This window comes from Girardinichthys multiradiatus, chromosome 20 (assembly GCF_021462225.1).
Source record: "Girardinichthys multiradiatus isolate DD_20200921_A chromosome 20, DD_fGirMul_XY1, whole genome shotgun sequence".
NCBI classification, from domain to species: Eukaryota; Metazoa; Chordata; class Actinopteri; order Cyprinodontiformes; family Goodeidae; genus Girardinichthys; species Girardinichthys multiradiatus.
This window is the reverse complement of record NC_061812.1, coordinates 37594990-37617912: the sequence shown is the minus strand read 5'-3', so window position 1 is coordinate 37617912 and position 22923 is coordinate 37594990. Positions and strand designations below refer to the sequence as shown.

Below are 22923 nucleotides of genomic sequence, written 5' to 3'. Positions count from 1 at the left end.
GGCAGTGACATGCCCATCTAGCGTAAGTATTGGGCCGAGGGAATGCCATGATATGGCAGCCCAAACCATCACTGATCCACCCCCATGCTTCACTCTGGGCATGCAACAGTCTGGATGGTACGCTTCTTTGGGGCTTCTCCACACCGTAACTCTCCCAGATGTGGGGAAAACAGTAAAGGTGGACTCATCAGAGAATAATACATGTTTCACATTGTCCACAGCCCAAGATGTGCGCTCCTTGCACCATTGAAACCAACGTTTGGCATTGGCATGAGTGACCAAAGGTTTGGCTATAGCAGCCCGGCCGTGTTTAGTGACCCTGTGGAGCTCCCGACGGACAGTTCTGGTGGAAACAGGAGAGTTGAGGTGCACATTTAATTCTGCTGTGATTTGGGCAGCCGTGGTTTTATGTTTTTTGGATACAATCCGGGTTAGCACCTGAACATCCCTTTCAGACAGCTTCCTCTTGCGTCCACAGTTAATCCTTTTGGATGTGGTTCGTCTTTCTTGGTGGTATGCTGACATTACCCTGGATACCGTGGCTTTTGATACATCACAAAGACTTGCTGTCTTGGTCACAGATGCGCCAGCAAGACGTGCACCAACAATTTGTCCTCTTTTGAACTCTGGTATGTCACCCATAATGTTGTGTGCATTTCAATATTTTGAGCAAAACTGTGCTCTTACCCTGCTAATTGAACCTTCACACTCTGCTCTTACTGGTGCAATGTGCAATCAATGTAGACTGGCTACCAGGCTGGTCCAATTTAGCCATGAAACCTCCCACACTAAAATGACAGGTGTTTCAGTTTCATTGTCCAACCCCTGTACATATGCTTTGGTCTAAATTATTTTGTTGTAGCTCTGGGTGTATGGTCACTGTTGTTCTCCTGCTGGAACCTGAACCTCCACCCCAGTCTCAGGTCTCTTGATTCTAGCAGATGTTTTGTCAGGATTGTTCTGCACACCGCATGATGCTGCTACCACCATGTTTCACAATGGGCATGCTATGTTCAGGGTAATGTGCAATGCTAGTTTTAGCTTCACACTCAGTGTTGTGCATGTATAGAACAAAAAGTTAAATTTTGGTCTCATCTGACCAGAGCACCTTGTTTCACATGTTTGATGTGTCTCCTACATGGAAAAAATATACTTTAAACTGGACTTTATACGGCTTCCTCCCCCTCAGCAACGACTTTCTTCTTACCACTCTTAAAGGCCAGAATTGTGGATCACATAACTTAAGGTTGCCCTGTCGAGATTTTCCTATCTGAGCTGTGGCTCTCTGTAGCTCCTCCAGAGTTACCCTGGGCATCTTGGCTGCTTTTCTTTAATAAAGTTCCCCTTGCCCAGTCTGTCAGATTAGCCAGACTATTTCATAGGCTTTCAGTTGCGGCAAACTCTTTCCGTTTGTGGATTAAGGGTGGAACAGCTCTCTGTAATGTCCAAAGTGTGGGATATTGTTTTATTACACAGCGTAACAAACAATAAATCTATTTGTATCTACTTTGTATATATTATGAAATTTTTCAATAGTGCACATGTAGGAAAGTGCCATGTTTCCTGGTGAGTAATTTCTATGACTTGCTCCAAACATAATTACACTATATCAGTGTTAAATCAGTCTTTTTCCCCATGACTTGCTATGAAGGCTGTCCGTAACAAATGAGCAACAAGTCAAATGTACCAGTGGCTTAGACGGCAGCTTATCTGGAGCATTGCAGAGTTCCAAGTTGCACAGTCACGCTAAAGGTATCCTGTGATCTACATGCAACAGTATCAGGGCTTTCAGGGCATCTGCCAACAGCCAGCGTGCTTTCCTGATCACAGATGTGCTTTGATTCCTTTTGGCTAGTTTGATGATTATTCGAACATGCTCGCAAATACTCTCCTTTCATTTAATTATGAAAAGGCAATTCCATATTTGATCCAAACAATTTGTAAATAAGCTAAACGTATTCAACATTTGGAAAAAATAGGTATGTTTTCTTAAATGCGAGAAACCCTAATGTCTGCTCAATGGTTTGAATCTTCATTTAAAAGACAAATGTATGACACTGCAGTTTGACACTGCTGGTTGACTTTGTTTTATGTAGAAGATTTTGATTGGAATTTAATGACACCAGTACAGTTAGGAAGACTTGGGAGAAATCATACACATTTTTTGCAGCTTTAGAAAACATGAAAAGTACATAGGTTAGTAGTAGGACCAGCCATCTAAGGTTAGGTCTTTTTCAGTGTGTTCTTTGTGACTAACTCTATCCACACCTTGATGTAGGTCAGCTGGATGTCTTCAGGTGGCACGGCATGAGAAATGACAAACTCACTGGGATCAGAGTCTATATGCTTTTGGACAAATCATGCATGCCATTAACTGTGGGCAGCATCCAGGCCCATTGTATGGTTGGCTTTTCTGGACCACAAGTGCAGCTGTGCATATTTGAATTTTGGTGCCTGGCTACTTTAGCAGGGCTATAACTGCCACCAGTGGTTTGAGAGGAACAGAGTGTGTGCTTGACTGGTCTCCTGCAGCTCAGATCCATCTCCTGTTGAAAATGTATAGTGCATTACTAAAAGGAGAATAAGGATAGTAGAAATACGGATGATACTCAGCTTTATTTATTCAAAATCCAATCAAAAGATACCAGGATCATGTCTTGAAGCAGCATCAATTAATTTGCATCTGATGAACAAACTACTTAATCAGTCACTTATGCTGAATGGCCTTAATCTTGCATCTAGTGCTTATGTACCGAACCATAACATTATCTTTAATGCCAAGGTCCTTTCAATCCAATATTAAATAAGGTTTTAGGACCCTCTTCTTATAACTTGCGCAATATTAGAAATAGGAGATATTAAAAAATATGTAAAACTTGTTTTTAATAACCTCACATTTAGAAACTCAGGTCTGAAATGCATTTTCACCAAATTTGATTCTGTGTAACATAAAGTGTATGAATTGGACCTGTTTGTAAAGAGGCTTGAGATGATAGATTTAATTTGGCGTGATGTTAATACATTAAGTTGTACTCAGCTGAACTGAATTGAACTGAACTGAAGTAACACAATGGTGAACAAAGTTCCCTTTACTTTATGTATTATTTATGAAGGATGCACACTAATTGCTGTGGCTTTTCTTTCTCTCCTTTGCAGTTTGGCACTTTCAGGTCTCCTGAGGGGGAGTATTTTGTGGAGCCCCTGCAAAGCAACCAAGGGGAACACTATGAAGAGGAACACACAAAACCTCATATCGTATACAGGAAACTTTCATCCGGGAATCGCACATCCGAAGAGACCTCAGCTTGTGACACTTCAGGTGTGATAGGCTCCAGGATGAGTATGCATGGATCACACTTGTTGACAGAGCTTCTGCAATGAATCATAGATGCAACCATAACTTAAACTCCAGGAGCTCTGAGCTTAATATTGAATTTATACAGAATTTTACCCACAAAGTGCTAAAATCATACATCAGCTGACCTAAATATTAGCTCCAGTTGTTCCTCCCCCCACTTAGTGGTGAAACACAGCAGAGCTGGCTGCCTCTAGGCTTGGACCTCCCAGTGGCTGTGTTTAAAAACAGTGTGTATATGGTTGTTTTTCATGTGCATGGAAGAGTTTTCACGGGATGTGTGTGGTTTGCGAGTGGAGGATTTTTTTCATCTGGATGCAACCTTATAAACTGGTTCCCACGGACATAATCAGGTGTAATCATTGAGCCACACATGCAGTCTTCCCTATCAGCTGCAGAAGAAGCTGATTATGCAACAGTATCTGTGCTTATCAAGTTATTACAATAATTTATCTGTGCCCATTAATCTGAGCTAGGCTTATTCTAAAAGGGAAAAATTATGACTACATAGCATGAATAAACGTTTAATTTCTTATCGATTTGGCTTTGCATGAATGAGACCTGAGTGTGATAACAGGTTTAAAGTGAAAGCATAATGAGAAAGTCTCTTTGGCAGTGTTTCAGCATGCATGGTGCAGTTCCTGCAGCTGCTGCACAGCAGTCAGGAAGCTTTCCAACTCTTATACAGGGAAAAAAAAAGAAACCACTTGGAAGTTCACACTTGTATCTTCTCATCTCAGTTTACTGGCTGAACTTCCTGTTGACTCTTGTACTTCCTCTGCTTCTTTGATAAGCAGCTCCGGCAGACCCACTGCGATGACCACGTTGTGTAAACTGTATAATAGCAAAGCAATGCCAGCTTAAGACAGTCAAATAATCAAAACCAAGAAAATAAATGTAATATTTTTCCCTATGTTTGCTGCAGATTGCTGTGCAATTGTTTGGTGTCACTGAGTATGTAAATGTTTATGTGCATGTGTGTTTCTCTTTTGATTCCGTTGCGCAGCATGAGTGAGGACGTATGAAAACATAGCCGGAGGGAGCACATATCTGACCAAAAGCCACATGAAGCTAGAACTGATTTAGGGCTCACACAAAGTTTATGTTATACCTTGCAAAAGTATTTCTGCCCTTTAAACCTCTGGACATTTGGTCACGTAACAACCTCAAACTTCAATTCGTTTCATTTTATGCGATAGACAAGTCTCGCACTGAAGCCCTTTCCAACCAAAAGTCATAAAAAGTCTCATTACCTTGCCAGTTTAATGTAGTTATCACAAAGGAAAGTGTTTTACCATAACACATATGTATTTGAATTAATAGTTTTTTCTACCATTTTCCAATTAAGTATTGTTAGTTTAATATAAAACAATGTAATCCACAGCTATCTTGTTGGATTTCTAAGTATATTTTTTTATCAAAAGTATTAAAAGTAATATAGAAACAAACACTTGTAAATGAGCCAGTGTTCTGTAGCCCTGTTTGCTCTTGCATCAGTTTCAATTCGGTTTTATTTTACTACATTAAGTGATCCACTGCAAAACATGTATTGCATGTAATGATTTTGTTGTCTTCTCCTGGTTCTTTAATGAGGGTTCTGTGTGTGTACTGGTCTTCTATGGTTTGGCTACAGGTTTTACCTAGTCTGAACTCAGTGCCCCCTTTTCCCCCCTCCCTCGTTTCAAAGTGAGGGAAAAGAAGAAAAATGAGACGTCATTCTGTGTTAGCCAGTCAGCACAGTCTTTGAAACACATAATAGTTCCAGAGCACAGATATGTGAAAGCATTTATATCTTGTCTTTTTTAGGAATGAATGAATCTGTATGACTTCGGCTTTGCACTTTTGTTTATTTACCTCGTTCCCTCTGGATTCTTAACTTTAGGACACAAACACAGGCAGAGGCAGAAGGCAAGGAGAAGACCAGCCCCCGTTACCAGCGTTGCCCCTCTAGTCGGCGCTGGCATGCTCCACGACCTGGGGTCACTGAGCGCCAGCCTGACCGGTAGCGCTTGGCTCAGATCAGAGCACGCCGTTGCCAGCAGCAGACCGTCAAATGATAGCAGTGGTGACTCAGGACCTCACAGAAGATCAAAGCGCTTCCTCTCCTACCCGCGCTTTGTTGAGGTCATGCTGGTTGCCGACAGCAAAATGGTGGAGCATCACGGCAGCAACCTGCAGCACTACATACTCACATTGATGTCTATAGTAAGTGTGACTGTGGAGGACTGATTGGAGGAAAAGGTTAGTTGGGTGACATTGTGCCTTGCAAAAGCAACTGTCTTGCATCTTGACACATCACAACCACAAACTTCAATGCAATTTATTAGGATTTTGTGCGATACTGCCACAAAACAGAGCATGGTTTTCAAAATTCTTCACCAATTTTGCTGCAAATACAGCTGCAAGTTCAGAATAGTACATTTCTGCTTGGGTTGCAGATACTTTTTTGCCCATTTTTCTTTGGAGTTTAGCATAGGTTCAGTCAAATCATAAATAACATTTCAATTCTTGCCACAGATTCTCAACTTAAGTCTGGTCTTTGACTAGACCACCCAGGCACATGGATATGCTTTGATTTAATTATTTATATTGTAACCCTGGCTGTATATTTTGGATTATTGTACTGCTGTAAGGTGAACTCTATGTTTATCTCCACCCATCTTACCATCAAGTTTGTTCAGCATCTCTGTCCCTGCTGAAGAAAAGCATCCACATCATCTGCCCACAGCATTATGCAGCCACCACCATATTTCACTGTGGGGATAATGCTTAATGTGATTTACAACGCTTGTTGTCGTGCGATAGTTAAGGCGAGCAGACATGTCTTGGTAGGTTAATTACTGACTGTGACACAACTGCAATTGTTTGCATTGGATTTTATTTTGAGTTATTAGACTAAAGGGTGGTGAATACAAATGCACACAACACTTTTCAGATTTATATTTGTAAAAAAAAAAGGAAAACATGTATGATTTTACTTCCCTTTATAAGTTATGCACTTCTTTGTCTTGGTAGAAGTGTGTGGTTGTAAAGTGACAAAATAGGGAAAGTTCAAGTTGTATGCATACTGTTGCAAGGCACCGCATATGCATGCTTTATAAAATGGTATATCCAGTATGTAGGTGTTCCAATTTTGCTGTTAGTGCAGCATCTCTGTCTGCAGACCTTTGGGAGAGGGTTGTGGTCGGGAAAAGGGCAGCCCAGGGCACGAGTAAACAACTCTTTCAAAAGGATAGGGGTAAGAGAGCACATCTTGAGGTAGACTCTGTCTCACGGCTTTGATGAATGTTAAAAAATAATCTCAGATATGTCACAAAGAGCACTTACTTTCAGCCACTTCAAACATCAGCTCCCGCAGGCTGCAGGGGCCAGTGGTCTTCAAGGGGAGGCTGAGATTTTGCACATGGAAAAGGCTTGTTTTTCCTCAAGGACAGAGAGCTTACAACAGATTGACCAGTATATGTGTACATAGATTTTGGCTTATGCTTTTTTTTCTCCATTCAGGTCTCCTCCATCTATAAAGACCCAAGCATTGGCAACCTGATTAATATTGTGATTGTTAAGTTAGTGATAATCAACAACGAGTTGGTAAGTTTTGCTTTGTTCTTCAATTATCCCTTGTATCTTTCTCAAACTGCAACCGTTTCCATTTGTTTTTGTCTCTTGCATGTATATTAGGACGGTCCGGCTATTTCATTTAATGCACAGACCACTTTAAAGAACTTCTGCATCTGGCAGCAAACACAGAACATCCTGGATGATAACCACCCCTCCCATCACGACACCGCCATCCTTATCACCAGGTGCAGGGAAATTGTTAGCTTTCTCACTGGCCTAAACATGCTTTTAACTCTCTGAAATATCCAAATACCCAGTGAACTTGGGGTTGAGTATGTAAAAAGAGAGACTGATCAAAGACTGGGAAAGTATTCTTTTTTGTGCAGCGCTGCTGTCCATGACCTGTTATCTTCATCTTTCACCACAGGCAAGACATCTGCAGAGCTAGGGATAAGTGTGACACATTAGGTAAGCGGATCGTTTCAACCAGCCGGCTATGTATTGATGACCTCACGTCGGAAAACTGAAGCGATTCTCGTGTTACGCAGGGCTTGCAGAGTTGGGGACGGTGTGTGATCCATACAGAAGCTGCAGCATCAGTGAAGACAATGGGCTCAGCACTGCCTTCACCATAGCCCATGAACTGGGCCATGTGTAAGTATAACAAGCTCTGCAGTGTTTTGTATATAAGTGAAGGTTTTTGGCTTGAGTTAAGCAATGTTAGAGCTTCAGATGTCATCCTTTGTCCTTTAAAAGTATTCATACCCTAACTTTTCCACATTTCACAGTTAGGATCAAAACATCCAGGAATTTACACTAAGAAACACATAATTGTGAACTAGAAGGAAAGGCATACATATTTTAACATCTTTTATAATTTAAAATCTGGAAAGTGGCACATGCATTTATATTTAGCTGGTTTCAATCCGAGTCCGATTAGTTAATCAAGTCCTGTGTGCTCTGTATAAATACAGACAGCATCACGAAGACAAAAGAACACAGCAGACAGGTCAGGAATAATAGGGCACAACAACAAACCTTCTAAGTCATGGCTGTTCACCAAAACATAACCTTTCTGGAAGAGTGGCAAGAAGAAAACACTTGTTGAAAGAAAGTCAAAAGAGTTCAGATTTTTTTTCACAAGCCATGTAAGGGACACATCAAACGCATGGAAAGACAGACCAAAATTTAACTTTTGGGCCTACATACAAAATATTATGTGTAAAGAAAAAGTATCACCTAATATAAAATTATAACCTATGGTAAAGCACGGTGGTGGCAGCATCATACTGTGGTGATGTTTTTCTTTACAATGGACAGGGAAGCTGATTGGAGTTCATGGTAAGAATGTTGAAACTTAATATGGGATTCACCTTCCAGCAACTATAAGGCATAGAACAACAGTCAAATTTTTCTGACCAAATCACATATATGTGTTAGAATGGCCCAGTCAAAGTCCTGGTCTAAATCCAATTGAAAATTACTGGCATACATTTATGACTCTTCATCCAATCTGATTGAGCTTGAGCAAGGCACTGTTTGGTGAGAATTTCCTCTCACCATGTTTTGTAAGCCCTATGATGGAGTGGTGACCTGTCCCGGGTGTACCCCGCCTCTTGTCCAAAGGTCGCTGGAGGTAGACACCAGCCCCAACCCCCCACAACCCTGCAAGGATAAAGGGTATAGACAATGAATGCATAGATGAACTGATATTTGGCGAGGCCTTTGTGTGCACTTGGCCCTTAATTTTAACATAAAAAGAGACAAACTCCTTTCTCTCAATTAAAATAAAACTACAATTTGGTTTTCCTTTGTGCATTGTCCAAAGCTTTGAGTCACCCTGAGCTGGGGTTTTAAACCTTCTACAGTACGACCGTTACAGCCTTCATAATCTCTAACAAATTCTTACCACTAAACAAAGGGGTGGATTATTGAATTCCATCTTTATCCACACCAACCAGTGAAAACATGGTTACAAGCTGCTTGGTGGCAAAGGTTACTTGTTATTTGACCCCGTATAAGGTGTGCAGCTTAGCTGCAAGTGGTGTGATGTCGTACCGGTTTACAACAATCAACAGGGATCACATTTGTATACCATGCAGCGGCTTGAATGTGCGCCCTCAGATTTTCCCATCTAAAATGTTTTCCTGGTTTTCACGTAATTTAATATCAGGCTGGTTTCTCTCCAAAGTCCCCACAGACAGAAAATACAAATGCTCTGTTATTTTCGGTGGCAACCGCAAATTAGTTTCCACAATGACAGTGAGAACACAGCTGTAGATATGAAACATGGAGATGAAGAAACAATACAATGTTACAATGTTTGCGTTTGCTGGTCTGAGAGACCAGCAATATCAAAAGTTTGCAGTACTGAGCAGGATTATCAGCAACGTTCACACACTGCTGAGAATCCAGCTTGTGCTCGAAACCTGGAAAACATTGGAAAATGACTTTAACCCTCATCACTCGTACTCGTACTCGTCATCATCCGCTTTATCCGGGACCGGGTCGCGGGGGCAGCAGACTCAGCTGAGACGCCCAGAAGTCCCTCTCCCCAGATACCTCCTTCAGCTCCTCCGGGTGGAGCCCAAAGCGTTCCCATGCCAGCCATGCCTGGGAATGCCTCCCGAGAAAGGCGTCCAGGAGGCATCCAGTATAGATGCCCGAGCCACCTCAACTGGCTCCTCCTGTGGAGGAGCAGCGGCTCTACTCCGAGCCCCTCGCGGATGGCCGAGCTCCTCACCCTATCTCTAAGGGAGTGCCCGGCCACCCTACGGAGGAAGCTCATTTCAGTTGCTTGTATCCGGGATCTTGTTCTTTCGGTCATGACCCAAATTTCATGGCCATAGGTGAGGGTAGGAACGTAGAGCTTCGCTTTTCAGCTCAGCTCTCTCTTCACCACAACGGACCGGCACAGCGCCCCCATTACTGTGGCAGCCGCACCGATCCGTCTGTCGATCTCCCGCTCCATTCTTCCCTCACTCGTGAACAAGACCCCGAGATACTTAAACTCCTCCACTTGAGGCAGGAACTCCCCTCCAACCTGAAGAGGACAAGCCACCCTTTTCCGGTCGAGAACCATGGCCTCGGACTTGGAGGAGCTGATCTTCATCCCAGCCGCTTCACACTCGGCTGCGAACCGCCCCAGTGCATGCTGTAGGTCTTGGCTAGAGGGGACCAGCAGGACCACGTCATCTGCAAAAAGAAGAGACGAAATCCTCTGGTCCCCAACCAGACCCCCTCCGGCCCTTGGCTGCACCGCTTGTACAGAGACCGGATGACCCCTAGTAAAGAGCCCCCGATTCACAAGGGACACAGTCGAATGCTTTCTCCAGGTCCACAAAACACATGTGGACCGGTTGGGCAAACTCCCATGAACCCTCGAGTACCCTGTAGAGGGTATAGAGCTGGTCCAGTGTTCCACGGCCGGGACGAAAACCACACTGCTCCTCCTGAAGCCGGGGTTCGACTATCGGCCGGACTCTCCTCTCCAATACCCTGGCGTAGGCCTTACCAGGGAGGCTGAGGAGTGTGATCCCCCTGTAGTTGGAACACACCCTCCGGTCACCCTTCTTATGTAGGGGGACCACCACCCCAGTCTGCCAATCCAAAGGCACTGTCCCCGTCCGCCACGCAATGTTGAAGAGGCGTGTCAACCATGACAGCCCCACAACATCCAAAGACTTGAGGTACTCAGGGCAGATCTCATCCAACCCCGAAGCCCTGCCACTGCGGAGCTTTTTAACCACTTCAGGGACTTCAGACTGGATGATGAAAGAGTCCAACCCCGAGTCCTCAGCCTCTGCTTCCACCAGGTTAATGCGTGATGGCAGGATTGAGGAAATCCTCAAAGTACTCCTTCCACCGCCCGATAACGTCCCCAGTCGAGGTCAGCAGCTCCCCACTCTCACTGTAAACAGTGTTGGCGAAGCACTGCTTCCCCCTCCTGAGGCGCCGGACGGTTTGCCAGAATCACTTCGGGGCCAACCGGTAGTCCTTCTCAATGGCCTTGCCGAACTCCTCTCAGGTCCGAGTTTTTGCCTCTGCCACTGCTCGGGCCGTGGCACGCTTGGCCCCACGGTACCCGTCAGCTGCCTCAGAAGCCCCACAAGCCAACCACAGCCGATAGGACTCCTTCTTCAGCTTGACAGTGTCCCTTACTGCCGGTGTCCACCACCGGTTCGGGGATTGCCGCCACGACAGGCACCGCAGACCTTACGGCCACAGCTACGGGCGACAGCATCGACAATAGTTGCGGAGAACATGGTCCACTCGGACTCTATGTCTCCAACATCCCTCGGAATCTGGTCAAAGCTCTCCCGGAGGTGAGAGTTGAATACATCCCTGGCCAAGGGGTCTGCCAGACGTTCCCAGCAGACCCTCACTATGCGCTTGGGCCTGCCAAGTCTGTCGGGCTTTCTCCTCCCCCAGCAGATCCAACTCACCACCAGGTGGTGATCAGTGGACAGCTCAGCCCCTCTCTTCACCCGAGTGTCCAAAACATGCGGCCGAAGGTCTGATGATACGACAACAAAGTTGATCATTGACCTCCTGCCGAGGGTATCCTGGTGCCAAGTGCACTGATGGACACCCTTATGTTTGAACATGGTGTTCATTATGGACAATCTGTGACTAGCACAGAAGTCCAATAACAAAACACCACTCGCATTCAGATCGGAGGCCATTCCTCCCGATCACGCCTCTCCAGGTGTCACTGTCGTTTCCCACTTGGGCGTTGAAGTCCCCCAGCAGAATAATGGAGTCCCCAGGACGGGCACTATCCAGCACCCCCGACAGGGACGCCAAGAAGGCCGGGTACTCCGCACTACCACTCGGCCCGTTGGCCGAAATGATAGTCAAAGACCTCTCCCCAACCCGAAGGCGCAGGGATGCGACCCTCTCATTCACTGGGGTAAATCCCAACATGAGACGACTGAGCTGGGGGGCGACAAGCAAACCCACCCCAGCCCGCCGCCTCTCCCCGTGGGCCACTCCAGGGTAGAAGAGTGTCCAGCCCCTCTTGAAGAGATGGGTTCCAGAGCCCACGCTGTGCATGGAGGTGAGCCCGACTATTTCTAGTCGATATCTCTCGACCTCCAGCACAAGCTCAGGCTCCTTCCCCCACAGCGAGGTGACATTCCACGTCCCTAGAGCCAGCCTAAGCATCCGGGGATCGGGCCGCCGAGGTCTCCACCTTCGTCCGCCGTCCAATCCTCTTTGCATCGGTCCCTCACGGTTCCCCCTGCATGTGGTGGGCCCACTGGGGGAGGGTCTCGCGTCTCTCATTCGGGCTCGGCCCGGCCAGGTCCCGCGAGGAGCAACCCAGCCACCAGGTGCTCTCCGACGAGTCCCGACCCCAGGCCTGGCGTCAGGGTGGGACCACGGCTCCGCCGTACCGGGCGACGTCACGTGCCTCGGTTTTTTAGTCGTCATGAGGGGTTCTTGTACCGCTCTTTGTCTGACCCGTCACCTAGAGCCTGTTTGCCATGGGAGACCCTACCAGGGGCATTTAAGCCCCAGACAACATAGCCTCTAGGATCATTCGAGCACTCAAACTCCTCCACCACGTTAAGGTGGTCACTTTTCATCATCACTTTTCTTTTTATTACACTATTTAGCGCACATGTTTTATTTAATTATACTTTCTGCGTTTTAGGTTTAACATGCCTCACGATGACAGCAACAAGTGTAAGGAGGATGGTGTGAAGTCACAGCAGCATGTCATGGCTCCCACGCTTAATTACAACACAAACCCTTGGATGTGGTCCAAGTGTAGCAGGAAGTACATCACAGAGTTCCTCGAGTAGGTCATGCTGTTTTCTTCATCGTGATAACACAGATCTGTTGTGTAGAACATAGGCAGATACATTAAACATCAGTTGTTGAAATGTGGAGATCAAATATTTTATATAGGTTTTAATGTTAGTGCATCCAGAAACAGCACATGTACTGCGCGAGGGTATTTAAGAAGTATTTTGAATTATTTCACAGCTTGTTATGTTACAACCAAAATTTGAATTTTATATGTTAAAATACAAAGTAATGCATACCTTGGGAAAAGAAGGAAAACAATACATTGCTTTTTTACCGATTCTGTCAATAGGATAACTATTCGGCATGCACTCCTCAAATCTGGCACGAGTGGCAAGAGGAAACTGATTGTTGAAAGAAAACCATAAGAGGTCCTGCTGAATGTTGGCCACAGCAAATATGAACAATAAGGTGCTCTGTTCAGATGAGCATAAAACTAAGCTCTGTAGCCTACAAACAAAATACTGTCTTTGGAAGAAAACATTTCATATGAAATTGAACTGACCATCCCCATTGTGAAACATAGTAGTGGCAGTATCATGCTTTGGGTATGCTTTTGTTTAGCAGGGTAAGTGAAGCTAGTTAGAAATGAATACCAGGAATATTCTGTTAAATAAATAATATAAGGGGCTTTAAAAATGTAATACTTGAGTTGAAGCTTACCTTCTAGCACCCTAAATAACTATGAACATACAGCCAGAGCTTCCATGGAATGATTTGGATCACAGCATATTTATTACGTAGAATGGCCCAGTCAAAGACTGGACGTACATCAAATTATTATTTTGTGGCAAGAGATAAAAAATATTGTTCACAAATTCTCTCCATCTAACCTGACTGGTCTTGAGGTATTTTGCAGAGAAGACTGGGTGGAATTTTCAGTCTCCAAGTGTGCAAATCTGGTAGAAACATACACCTAAAAACTTGCAGCTGTTATTGTAGCAAAAGGCGGTTCTATTGAGTGCTAAATGCAAATGCAAGTCATACTAGGTTTTCCTTTGTGAAAACGTTTAAAAACCATGTATACTTTGTGTTGGTCTATCACATAAAATTTCAATAAAATACATTGAAGGTTCTGGTGGAATCATGACAAAATGTAACAAAGTTTCAGGGATAAGGATATCTGCGTTGTTGATATACTTGCTTCTTTAAATTGGAACTGCCAAATTTAGAAGTAATATAAGGAAGATCAACTCTTATAACTTCTCAGAGTTCTTGCAGCCTGTAGTCTCCTTTTTCCCCAAAGGCTCCTCGGTATGCTGAGAAAAAACAGATACTCTGACTGTAGAATAGACTAAATGGGATGATATTAAAATACTTAACTAAAAGTCAAACTATGCTGAAGTCTCCCTGCGTCTCTCAGTGAGATTACCTCGTAATATTTGCCAGTGGTTGAGCATAAACAGATGCCTTTGAAGATGTATATGTGCAGATAACGGACCACTCCTGCTGTACTGAGTGTGTCTTCTGTCTGTTTGTGTCTCTTGTTCTTTCTTCTTTTTTTCTTTAAGTCATTTTATTTTTATTTCCTAATAGCACAGGATATGGTGAGTGCTTGCTCGACGAGCCCATTTCTAGGCCTTACAGTCTCTCGCAGGAGCTGCCCGGGCGGATATACAGTGTCAATAGACAGTGCGAATTGATATTTGGACCAGGAACGCAGGTGTGCCCTTTTATGGTGAGTGGAGTCAGCGTGAGGGTTCGAACTTTCAAGTACTGAGTGTGAATCTAAGGGGAATCGTCAAGTTATGTCGGAGCTGCCAGGGATGTCGACTTATTTAAAGTCACTTGTAATACATGAAAACATGTTATTGGTTCTCTCTAAAATACAAAGAAAAGTAAACTGAACACCTTTTAAGAAAACATTAGTTAAACACTGAGAATACTCCCGGCAGAGGAAGTCAATGCATGCTTTTCAAGGTGTTGTGTATCTGTATTTATTGAGTTTTGAAATGTTAACAGTAACACATAATAAATGTGCCTGTGTGTAATCACCAGACTGAGTGTTGGAGGTTGTGGTGCACAAGTCCAGAGGGCGCCCAGCGGGGCTGCAGGACGCAGCACATGCCCTGGGCTGACGGCACTGACTGCGCACCTGGAAAGGTATTTGGTGTCACCAAATGACAATGAAATGGTTTTTAATTTGCATGTAGCAAGGATGTGGGTTACAATAAGAGAAAAGAGCTTTAATGAAAATAAATGCTACTTGATTAAAGCTGAATTCCAATTAGCTTTAATAAAGAACTTGGAAATAGGAATAACTTCACAACAAGCTTGACTGTGTTCCAGTTTCAGGGCAGAAAACCAGTGGGATTTGTTTGGGCTGTGAGACCAATGAGCAGGTCAAGCCAATAGCATTTTATATTGCAATTTTGTGTTTTTAAACACATGTTCACTTACAGAGGTTGTACAAAGTTGTCTTTGAAACAGTCAGAGGTTTTTATATTGTAGCATCTCTGGCTAGAACATTGGTGATTTCTCACCAACCCTGAGGTCAAAACCCAGAATGGTTCCTAAGGTCCAAAAGATATAAAAGATGATGATGGCAGAACTATTAAAATGATTTTTTACACTTCTGATGGTTTGTAACTCTTTCAGTCAGTGACACAAACAGCACAGCACAACCTCTCATAGTGAGCATGTTGATAAATTTGTAGACTTAACATGGCTGGTGTACAAAGTTGATGTAAGGTAGTGAATAATAGTTTTTTTTAGGTTTCCTTTAAATAATTCTGAGGGAAACGTAACACAGCTGGGTCCCTCTGAGCTCCAGGAGAATAAAAAATGTACTTTCTGAACGTTTTAATAGCAATGAACCAATCTGAATTTTGTGGCTAATTTCCTTTAAGCTAAACCTTTCCACCTATTTCCATGTACATGTTCCATGACAGAAATACATTAAAAACTCAAAAGGATAAAACAGAATAACCTTGCTGGAATACATTCAGCCTTCATGTTATCTGCTGAAACTCTTGCTCTCTCTCGCAGTCTGAATAAACCTCAGACATGTCTCGACATGTCGTAGATTTTTAAATTGCTTCTTTTGTCTATGTGCTTCTTCTGACTTCATTTTGAACACCTTACACACTCAGAAAAACAAGTACCTAATTGTACCATCCAGGGTACAAAGGCTTGTCACTGGGGCGTTCCCCTCAAAGGTACTGGTATTGGACCCTCAACAGTGGGTATGTACTTGTACCCTTGTAGTTTGTAACATGTAAAGGCAAGAGTCACAGTGAGGAGTGTAGAGCATAGTTAAAGTAAATAAAGGTTTTTATATTCAAAGTGACTAACAATGAAAACAGGACACAGAGCACAGGCAAGAAAACCAGGCGATGACATGCACCATATGTCATGGAGCAAGCAGGCAAACGGTAGAATCCAGTAATCAATGAGAACAACCAGAGAACTTATATGTAGGAGAAAGGCCTGACAGGTAGGTGAGAGTAATTAGGTGAGAATGAGTAACAACTGAGACCAATGAAGGGAGAGAGAGCTGAGGGAGGAGAGAAAATGGTCAGAAGCAGACAGAGATGAACACAGAAACACTGGAAGGAATCTAAGGGAAATCTAAACAAACAGGAATGCAAGAAAAGAAACTAGGAAAAACGTAAGTAACTAGAGAACATAAACAACAGGAAAGAAGTCAGAGATCAAATAAGAAACTCAAACACTTTCAGATCATTACGGCCAGAAATGTACCCGTGGGGACAGTCTTGTACCCTCTAAGAAAAGTATAAACAAAAGAGAAACAATTACCCTTTTTACTGACTTTTACCTTGTACAACCACCCCCAAGCCCAAACCACACACACACACACACACATTTTCTCGAGTAATATGCAAAATTAGACATCATTTTCTATTTTCACATTTTAAGTTTTCAATTTCATTGAGACTCTTTTGTTCCATCTATGAATTCTGTTGTCATTTAATGTTTCCATTCCTTTATTAATTTCGCAGCACTGCAAACACGGCCTGTGCATTCCCAACGAGCACGATGCCATGCCTGTGGATGGAGCGTGGGGGGTTTGGAGTCCTTTTGGTACATGTTCTCGAACATGTGGTGGTGGAATAAAGATTGCGATGCGCGAATGCAACCGACCAGTGTGAGTAGTCTCTTGTCTTTGTAGTCATGCGTGCCAGGCAGACTCTGTTTTTATCTGCTGAAGCTAGTCTTCCATAGATCAAACCTCCTTAAGGGGATTCTTTCAATAGCAAGAGTTCATTGAATCAGGCTCTCTGATTGCAGACCTTACAGGGATGTTCTTCTGCTAAATGCACACACCAGCCAGTCTCAATATGTGTAGCCTTTCATCCTGGATTAATTGAGTCAAAGAAAAGAATAAGAGTGAGTTGCAAATGGAAAACAAAGAAGTGTACTGTTAGGATGTAAAGATGGACAATAAGCTAAAGAGAAGTACTGGCATACTGTAAGCAGCTCCTGAAACTGTTACTGTACTTACTTGCTCTCTCAGGCCCCGGAGCGGAGGATTGTATTGTGTTGGTCGCCGGATGAAGTTTCGTTCCTGCAACTCTGAGCCATGCTCTAAGCAAAAGAAGGGCTTTAGGGAGGAACAATGTGCTATTTTTGACGGAAAGCACTTCAACATCAACGGTCTTCCTCCTAATGTGCGATGGGTTCCCAAATACAGTGGAAGTGAGTTTTTATTTTCTTATTTTTTACCTTTTCAGATGCCAGATGCTCATTTTTGCTCATGGAAAACATTGTTTGGTGTAATCCTTGCATAGATTAGCCTTTGTTTTGTCTCCTCTGTCAGTTCTGATGAAGGACAGATGTAAGCTGTTCTGCAGGGTGGCGGGCAGCACTGCCTACTATCAGCTCAGGGACAGGGTCGTCGATGGCACGACATGCGGACCCGATACCAACGACATCTGTGTCCAGGGCCTGTGCAGGGTGAGCTTATAAGTATTAAGTGTTTAAAGACACCCCAGCTGCGTCTTCTAGCAGGGTTCATTTGTGTGCTGCAGTCATGCCAGGAGAGCCTTTAATGATTTCCACATCTTTCCACGACCACCATCTTAAATCCTTTGCCTAACCAGACTGTTTCCTCAAATCTGACAGATAGATTTTTAGTTTGAAAGCTTGATTGCAAACATGTCCTGCACATCAAAAGAAGCAGTGGGTTTCCCTGTGTACATCCTGAACCACACACAGAGTTTGGGTTTGACTGTGACTCAGGAAGTGCCTCTGCCCCTGACAAGTGCATTCTGATCCAAATATTTCCAACTTGTCACTTCAGAAATCTGTTAGGATTAATGCAGAGTGCTATGTTCCATGTTATAACACCATAACACCCCTTGACGATTTCCACATTTTGTCAGTTCAATAAAAAACATCAGAGTATATATGTTGGAATGGCCCAGTCAAAGTCAAGACCTAAATCTTATTTATGTCACAGGTGTTTTCCATTCAATTCATAAATATGCAATACTCTGTGTTGGTCTGTCACATAAAATAAATTGATTTTCATCACTGTTATGTGACAAAATGTAAAATAATTCAAGCAAAAGATATAAATAGCTGGGTACTTTGCATGATAATGTCAAAGTTGTGCTGCATCATTCATATTAATAAAATACTTGTTTTGCCTCTTCCCTGATGGACCAGCAAGCAGGTTGTGATCATGTTCTGAACTCTAAAGCCAGGAGAGATAAGTGTGGTGTCTGCGGAGGTGACAACTCTTCCTGTAAAACGGTAGCAGGAACCTTCAACACTGTACAGTACGGTGAGCTACAGGCTTTTTTATTTATTATCCCATCTGTCTCCATTTTGGATCTTACTGCACATGTTCTTTTGAAAAATACCTTCACGTGGGGCCATACGTTAGAAGAACAAAACGCAGGACTAACGATCTGATTGCATTTACAGGCTATAATGAAGTAGTGCGAATACCCAGTGGTGCTACAAATATAGATGTGCGTCAACACAGCTACTCAGGGAAGCCGGACGACGACAACTACCTCGGTGAGAAGCTGTCATTTGCTTTTTTTCAGTCATGATGTGCTCTGAAACTGGATATTGTAGTTGATGAATTATTCTTGAACTGTTATACTAAATATCTGCCTGCCTGTTACAGTAAAATAAATCATTCAGCTTTATTGTAAATACTGACTGTTATTACAGCAACCCCATGTTTAGGATCACCCCCTGATAGAAAGCCTCTAAACAAATTCATCTTTTATCGTCGCATCAAAATCAAAAGTAAAAAATTGATAAAAGAAATAGCTGCTTGCCTAAATTTGCATATGTCTACATTAACTAGGTGTGACAAACGAGACTGAACGAGGACCCAAGTTGTCTTGTTCATGCTTGCAGTAAGAAGAGGTAAAAGCTATCTCCAGAGCTCACTGTTAGAGAGTCAAGTCTTCATAACAACCAATCAGTGCTATCTACATGCCAATTGGTTGTTTGAGCGGCATGCAAGGAAATGGCCTTTGTTGTCCCACCATCACAAATGTAAATGTGTGGAGTTTGCTAAGCTCTACTGGGACTAACTTGGGTCAGATGAAAATAAGATTGAGTTTTGCCGCAGCAAAACATCCCAGGTGGCTAAAACAAAGTACCTGATGCCCACTGTTAAATTTGGTGGAGGATCGGTAATGCTCTGGGCTTGTTTCTCTTCCAAAGCCTCTGCAAATATAGTTTGACTGCATGATATCATAAACTATTTGAAACACCAAGAAATTAAAAAAAGAATCTAATAGCCTCTGCCAGAAAACTGAATAAACAGGAAACGTATTTAATCAAATCAACAAAGAAATGGGTTAGGCACAATATAAAACTTTTTTCATGGCCATTTAAATTTCTGCACCTAAAACCTGTGGTATCTAAGCATGTGCGGGACGAGATAAAGAGAAGAGTGCAGCTGTCCAACAATAAAAGCCAAAAAAATGTTTATGCTTTCTACACATCTCTACCACAGGTGCCAATAAATGTGTTTTAACTCCACAGCTCCCTTTATTTCATCACCGTCAACCTCACATAACAGTTTAACATTATTCACCATTTACTACACAAAGAGCTTTTGGAGTTTTTTTATATGTAGCAACAGGTAGACGATTTCCCAGAAGGATATCACGTAATAATAATGTAATGTGTGAAATGGTGAGGAAAGAAAAGGCAGGAAACTAGCTCTGTAATCGCATTAGAGTGAATGATTGCAGACAGCTGGTTGAACGACCCTGGATGGGACTTCTTCTGGAAAAGAGGATTATTTTTAGTCCTTTAAGGCTTCACTTTTGCCTGATGCCTTTGTCTATCTCTAAATTCTAGCAAATCTTTCAAATGTATCCTCTTGCATGCAGTACGACGTCATAGTTTTGAGTAACATGTGCTTTCGAGGTATAGCTTTAAAAAAACACAGTATTCAGGAGGTGATTCCACTGTTTCGGGGCCTGAACAGACAGCTTGATCCAAAATCAATTATAAAAGTCAAACGGTTCTTGTCTTTCTGCAGTGATATCAAACAGCCGTGGAGAATTCCTGCTCAATGGAGAATTTGTGGTGAGCATGTTCAAAAGGGAAATCAAAGTGGGAGATGCCATCATTGAGTACAGTGGCTCTGACCATGTTATCGAGAGGATCAACTGCACTGACCGCATTGAAGAGGAGATTATTGTCCAGGTAAATTGTTGTTTGGGTGACAACTTTAGGAAATTTTAGTTTCCTATAAAGTGTCTTCTGAAAGTATTCACATCTCTAAAACCTTTTCACATTTTATAACAAACTTCAATGTGTTTTATTGGGGATTTTGTTCGTTAGACCAGAACAAAGTAGAGCAAAAGTTTAGATGTTAAAGCAAAAATGATACAGAGTTAAAAGTTTTTTGAGTAGTTGTGCACATTAGTTGTGCACTCCACAAATCAGGCCTTTACGGAAGAATTGCAAGAAGAAAGCGATCGCTGAAAAAAAAGCCAGTAGTGGACACAGAAAACTTGATCTTTTTGGCCTCCATACAAAAAACAATGCGTGCTGGGAAAATAACAATGAACATCACCCGGAACACACCATCCACACGGTAAAACACAGTGGTGGCAGCATCATGCTGTGGTGATGCTTTTATTCAGCTGGGGCAGAGAAGTCGGTAAGTTGATTAGAAGATAGATGCAGCAATAGATGATGGGCAAAAGTGGTAGAAAACCTGTTAGACGCTGCAAGAGACTGGAGCAGAGATTCCCCTTCCAGTAGGGCGACCCTACAGCCAGAGCTGCAATGGAGCAGTTTAGATTAAAGCATATTTATGTTTTAGAATGGACCGAACCTCAATACAATTGAGAATTTGTAACAGTTTTGAAAATTCACGTTTCTTTATGCTATCTCTACATTCTGACTGAGCTTCAGCTATTTTGCAAAGATGAACATGCAAACAAATCAGTGTCTAAATGTGCAAGGCTGGTAAAGACATAACCAAATGACCTGTAGAAAAGGTTTGTAAAGTTTGTGATTATAACAAGACAAAATGTGAAACAGTTCAAGAGGTACTGATACTTTTGGAAGGCTCAGTAACCTATTGCATTTAGAGTATAACCTGTAAGTGCATTTCCTTCCAAAACGTCTTCTTTTACTTTGGAAGGTTTTAATTGTTCACAAACTCATGTTGTTCTTTACTTTATTGTGTTCTCTCCAGGTGCTCTCTGTTGGAAACCTTTACAACCCAGTTGTCAGGTACTCTTTTAATATCCCAATAGAGGATAAGCCTCAGCAGTTCTTCTGGGATGCTTATGGGCCCTGGCAGGAGTGCAGTCATCTGTGCCAAGGTGAGGGGGAGGCACATGTGGTTGGCAGGCCTTCGTGTTAGAAAGGATTTTAGATAAACGTGATGTTTATAGCAAAGTTAACATAGAAGATAAAAGTATTGGGAACCTCATAGCCACAGATAAACAGGAGGAGAATAGTTTTGTTTAGTTTCATCTTAGATGATGTTGCTTGTGACCAAATAATTAAAGTCCACTTTTAGAGCAGGTTAGCTGAGATACACTACCTTCTTTGACATGACCGTGGGTTTTTCAGGGTGGTTAGGTCTGTGGGGGTGGATCGCAGATAAACTTGAAAACTTGTTCTGTGCTACAACACACTTTGTTCTGTGTAAGAATATCTTTCTTGTTTTTTTGACACAACTCTGTTGGAAAAACCTGCGGCGAATTCTGAGGGGAAACCAAGAACTTCACAGTTCCCAGCAGCAACATGTTCAGCAGGAACACACTAAGCTCTCATTGCACTGAAATGCAAAACCTATAGGTCCTCATCTACTATTTTTAACCACATTAGCTTTAAATATATGTTCTCTTCTGTATGATGGAAGACTGGTCTTTATTTCCATGGAATCAATTTGTTAAAATGGGAAACAAAAAAAATCCAATTTTAATAGATACAGTAGTTATAGTGGAGGTAAATGAATCAGACTCAAAACTTTAAAAAAAAGTACAATAGTAAATAGTGAGCTCATTCCACTACATCTCTGGTTATTTGGTTTGTTTAATATTCATTTATCTAAGAAATATTTTCTCTTATGAGAGTGAATATTAACGAACGCTACCATCTCCCCATCATCTTTGACCAGCTACCTTGTCCTTGCTGAAGAAACGAATCCCCACTTTATGATGTCTTCCTGCTCCCTTTCATTCAGTATCTGAATACCTCTTTAACAATTCCAGCAGAAGCAAATGGACGGATCCGGGTTTTTCAAAATAAAACTTTGATTGCTTTGTTGCTTGGTACCAAAAGACCCAAGGCCCAGTGGCTGGGGACCCCTGCCTACATAGCTTGTGGCAAACTGTAAACGGGATGTCTTATAGTTTTCTTTCAACAATGGCTTTTCAAGGGGAATACATTCTTTGCCCAGGCGCTGTAGAGGTTAGATCTAACAGCTGAATACTGTAAAATACTTGTAAAAGCTCTGCTTTTGATTTCCTATGATCTCAAACTCTCGGTCACAGGACGCTTGAGTGTGTCCTGTCTGGGAGTAGGAAACTGTAGAGTACTCCCTGGACAGACCACATGTTCTTCATAGGGTTTACAGATTTAAAATACATTTGTTGGACTGCAGTGCAAGTACCAACAGAACAACTGCACTCAACATAGAAAGCTTCAGCCAAACTCTACTGCATCGAGAATTTTTCATTAATCAAAGCAGCACGATCCTAGCCACAGGCAAAACTTATTGTAATAATGTAATT

General features: G+C 42.7%; 1 protein-coding gene across 1 annotated transcript in view; it reads left to right on the top strand.

Annotated features, from left to right (window-relative positions):
• LOC124857459 (A disintegrin and metalloproteinase with thrombospondin motifs 9-like) overlaps nucleotides 1–22923 on the top strand; it is a 70054-nt gene that overhangs the window by 2150 nt on the left and 44981 nt on the right. The window contains exons 3-18 of the mRNA XM_047348723.1: nucleotides 3157–3319; nucleotides 5238–5560; nucleotides 6860–6943; nucleotides 7034–7158; nucleotides 7341–7381; nucleotides 7462–7567; nucleotides 12570–12716; nucleotides 14261–14402; nucleotides 14723–14827; nucleotides 16687–16832; nucleotides 17202–17383; nucleotides 17505–17641; nucleotides 18356–18473; nucleotides 18617–18712; nucleotides 20205–20371; nucleotides 21375–21504. Of these exons, the coding sequence (XP_047204679.1) occupies nucleotides 3157–3319; nucleotides 5238–5560; nucleotides 6860–6943; nucleotides 7034–7158; nucleotides 7341–7381; nucleotides 7462–7567; nucleotides 12570–12716; nucleotides 14261–14402; nucleotides 14723–14827; nucleotides 16687–16832; nucleotides 17202–17383; nucleotides 17505–17641; nucleotides 18356–18473; nucleotides 18617–18712; nucleotides 20205–20371; nucleotides 21375–21504 (2212 nt within the window). The remainder of the gene's footprint in view (nucleotides 1–3156; nucleotides 3320–5237; nucleotides 5561–6859; nucleotides 6944–7033; nucleotides 7159–7340; nucleotides 7382–7461; nucleotides 7568–12569; nucleotides 12717–14260; nucleotides 14403–14722; nucleotides 14828–16686; nucleotides 16833–17201; nucleotides 17384–17504; nucleotides 17642–18355; nucleotides 18474–18616; nucleotides 18713–20204; nucleotides 20372–21374; nucleotides 21505–22923) is intronic.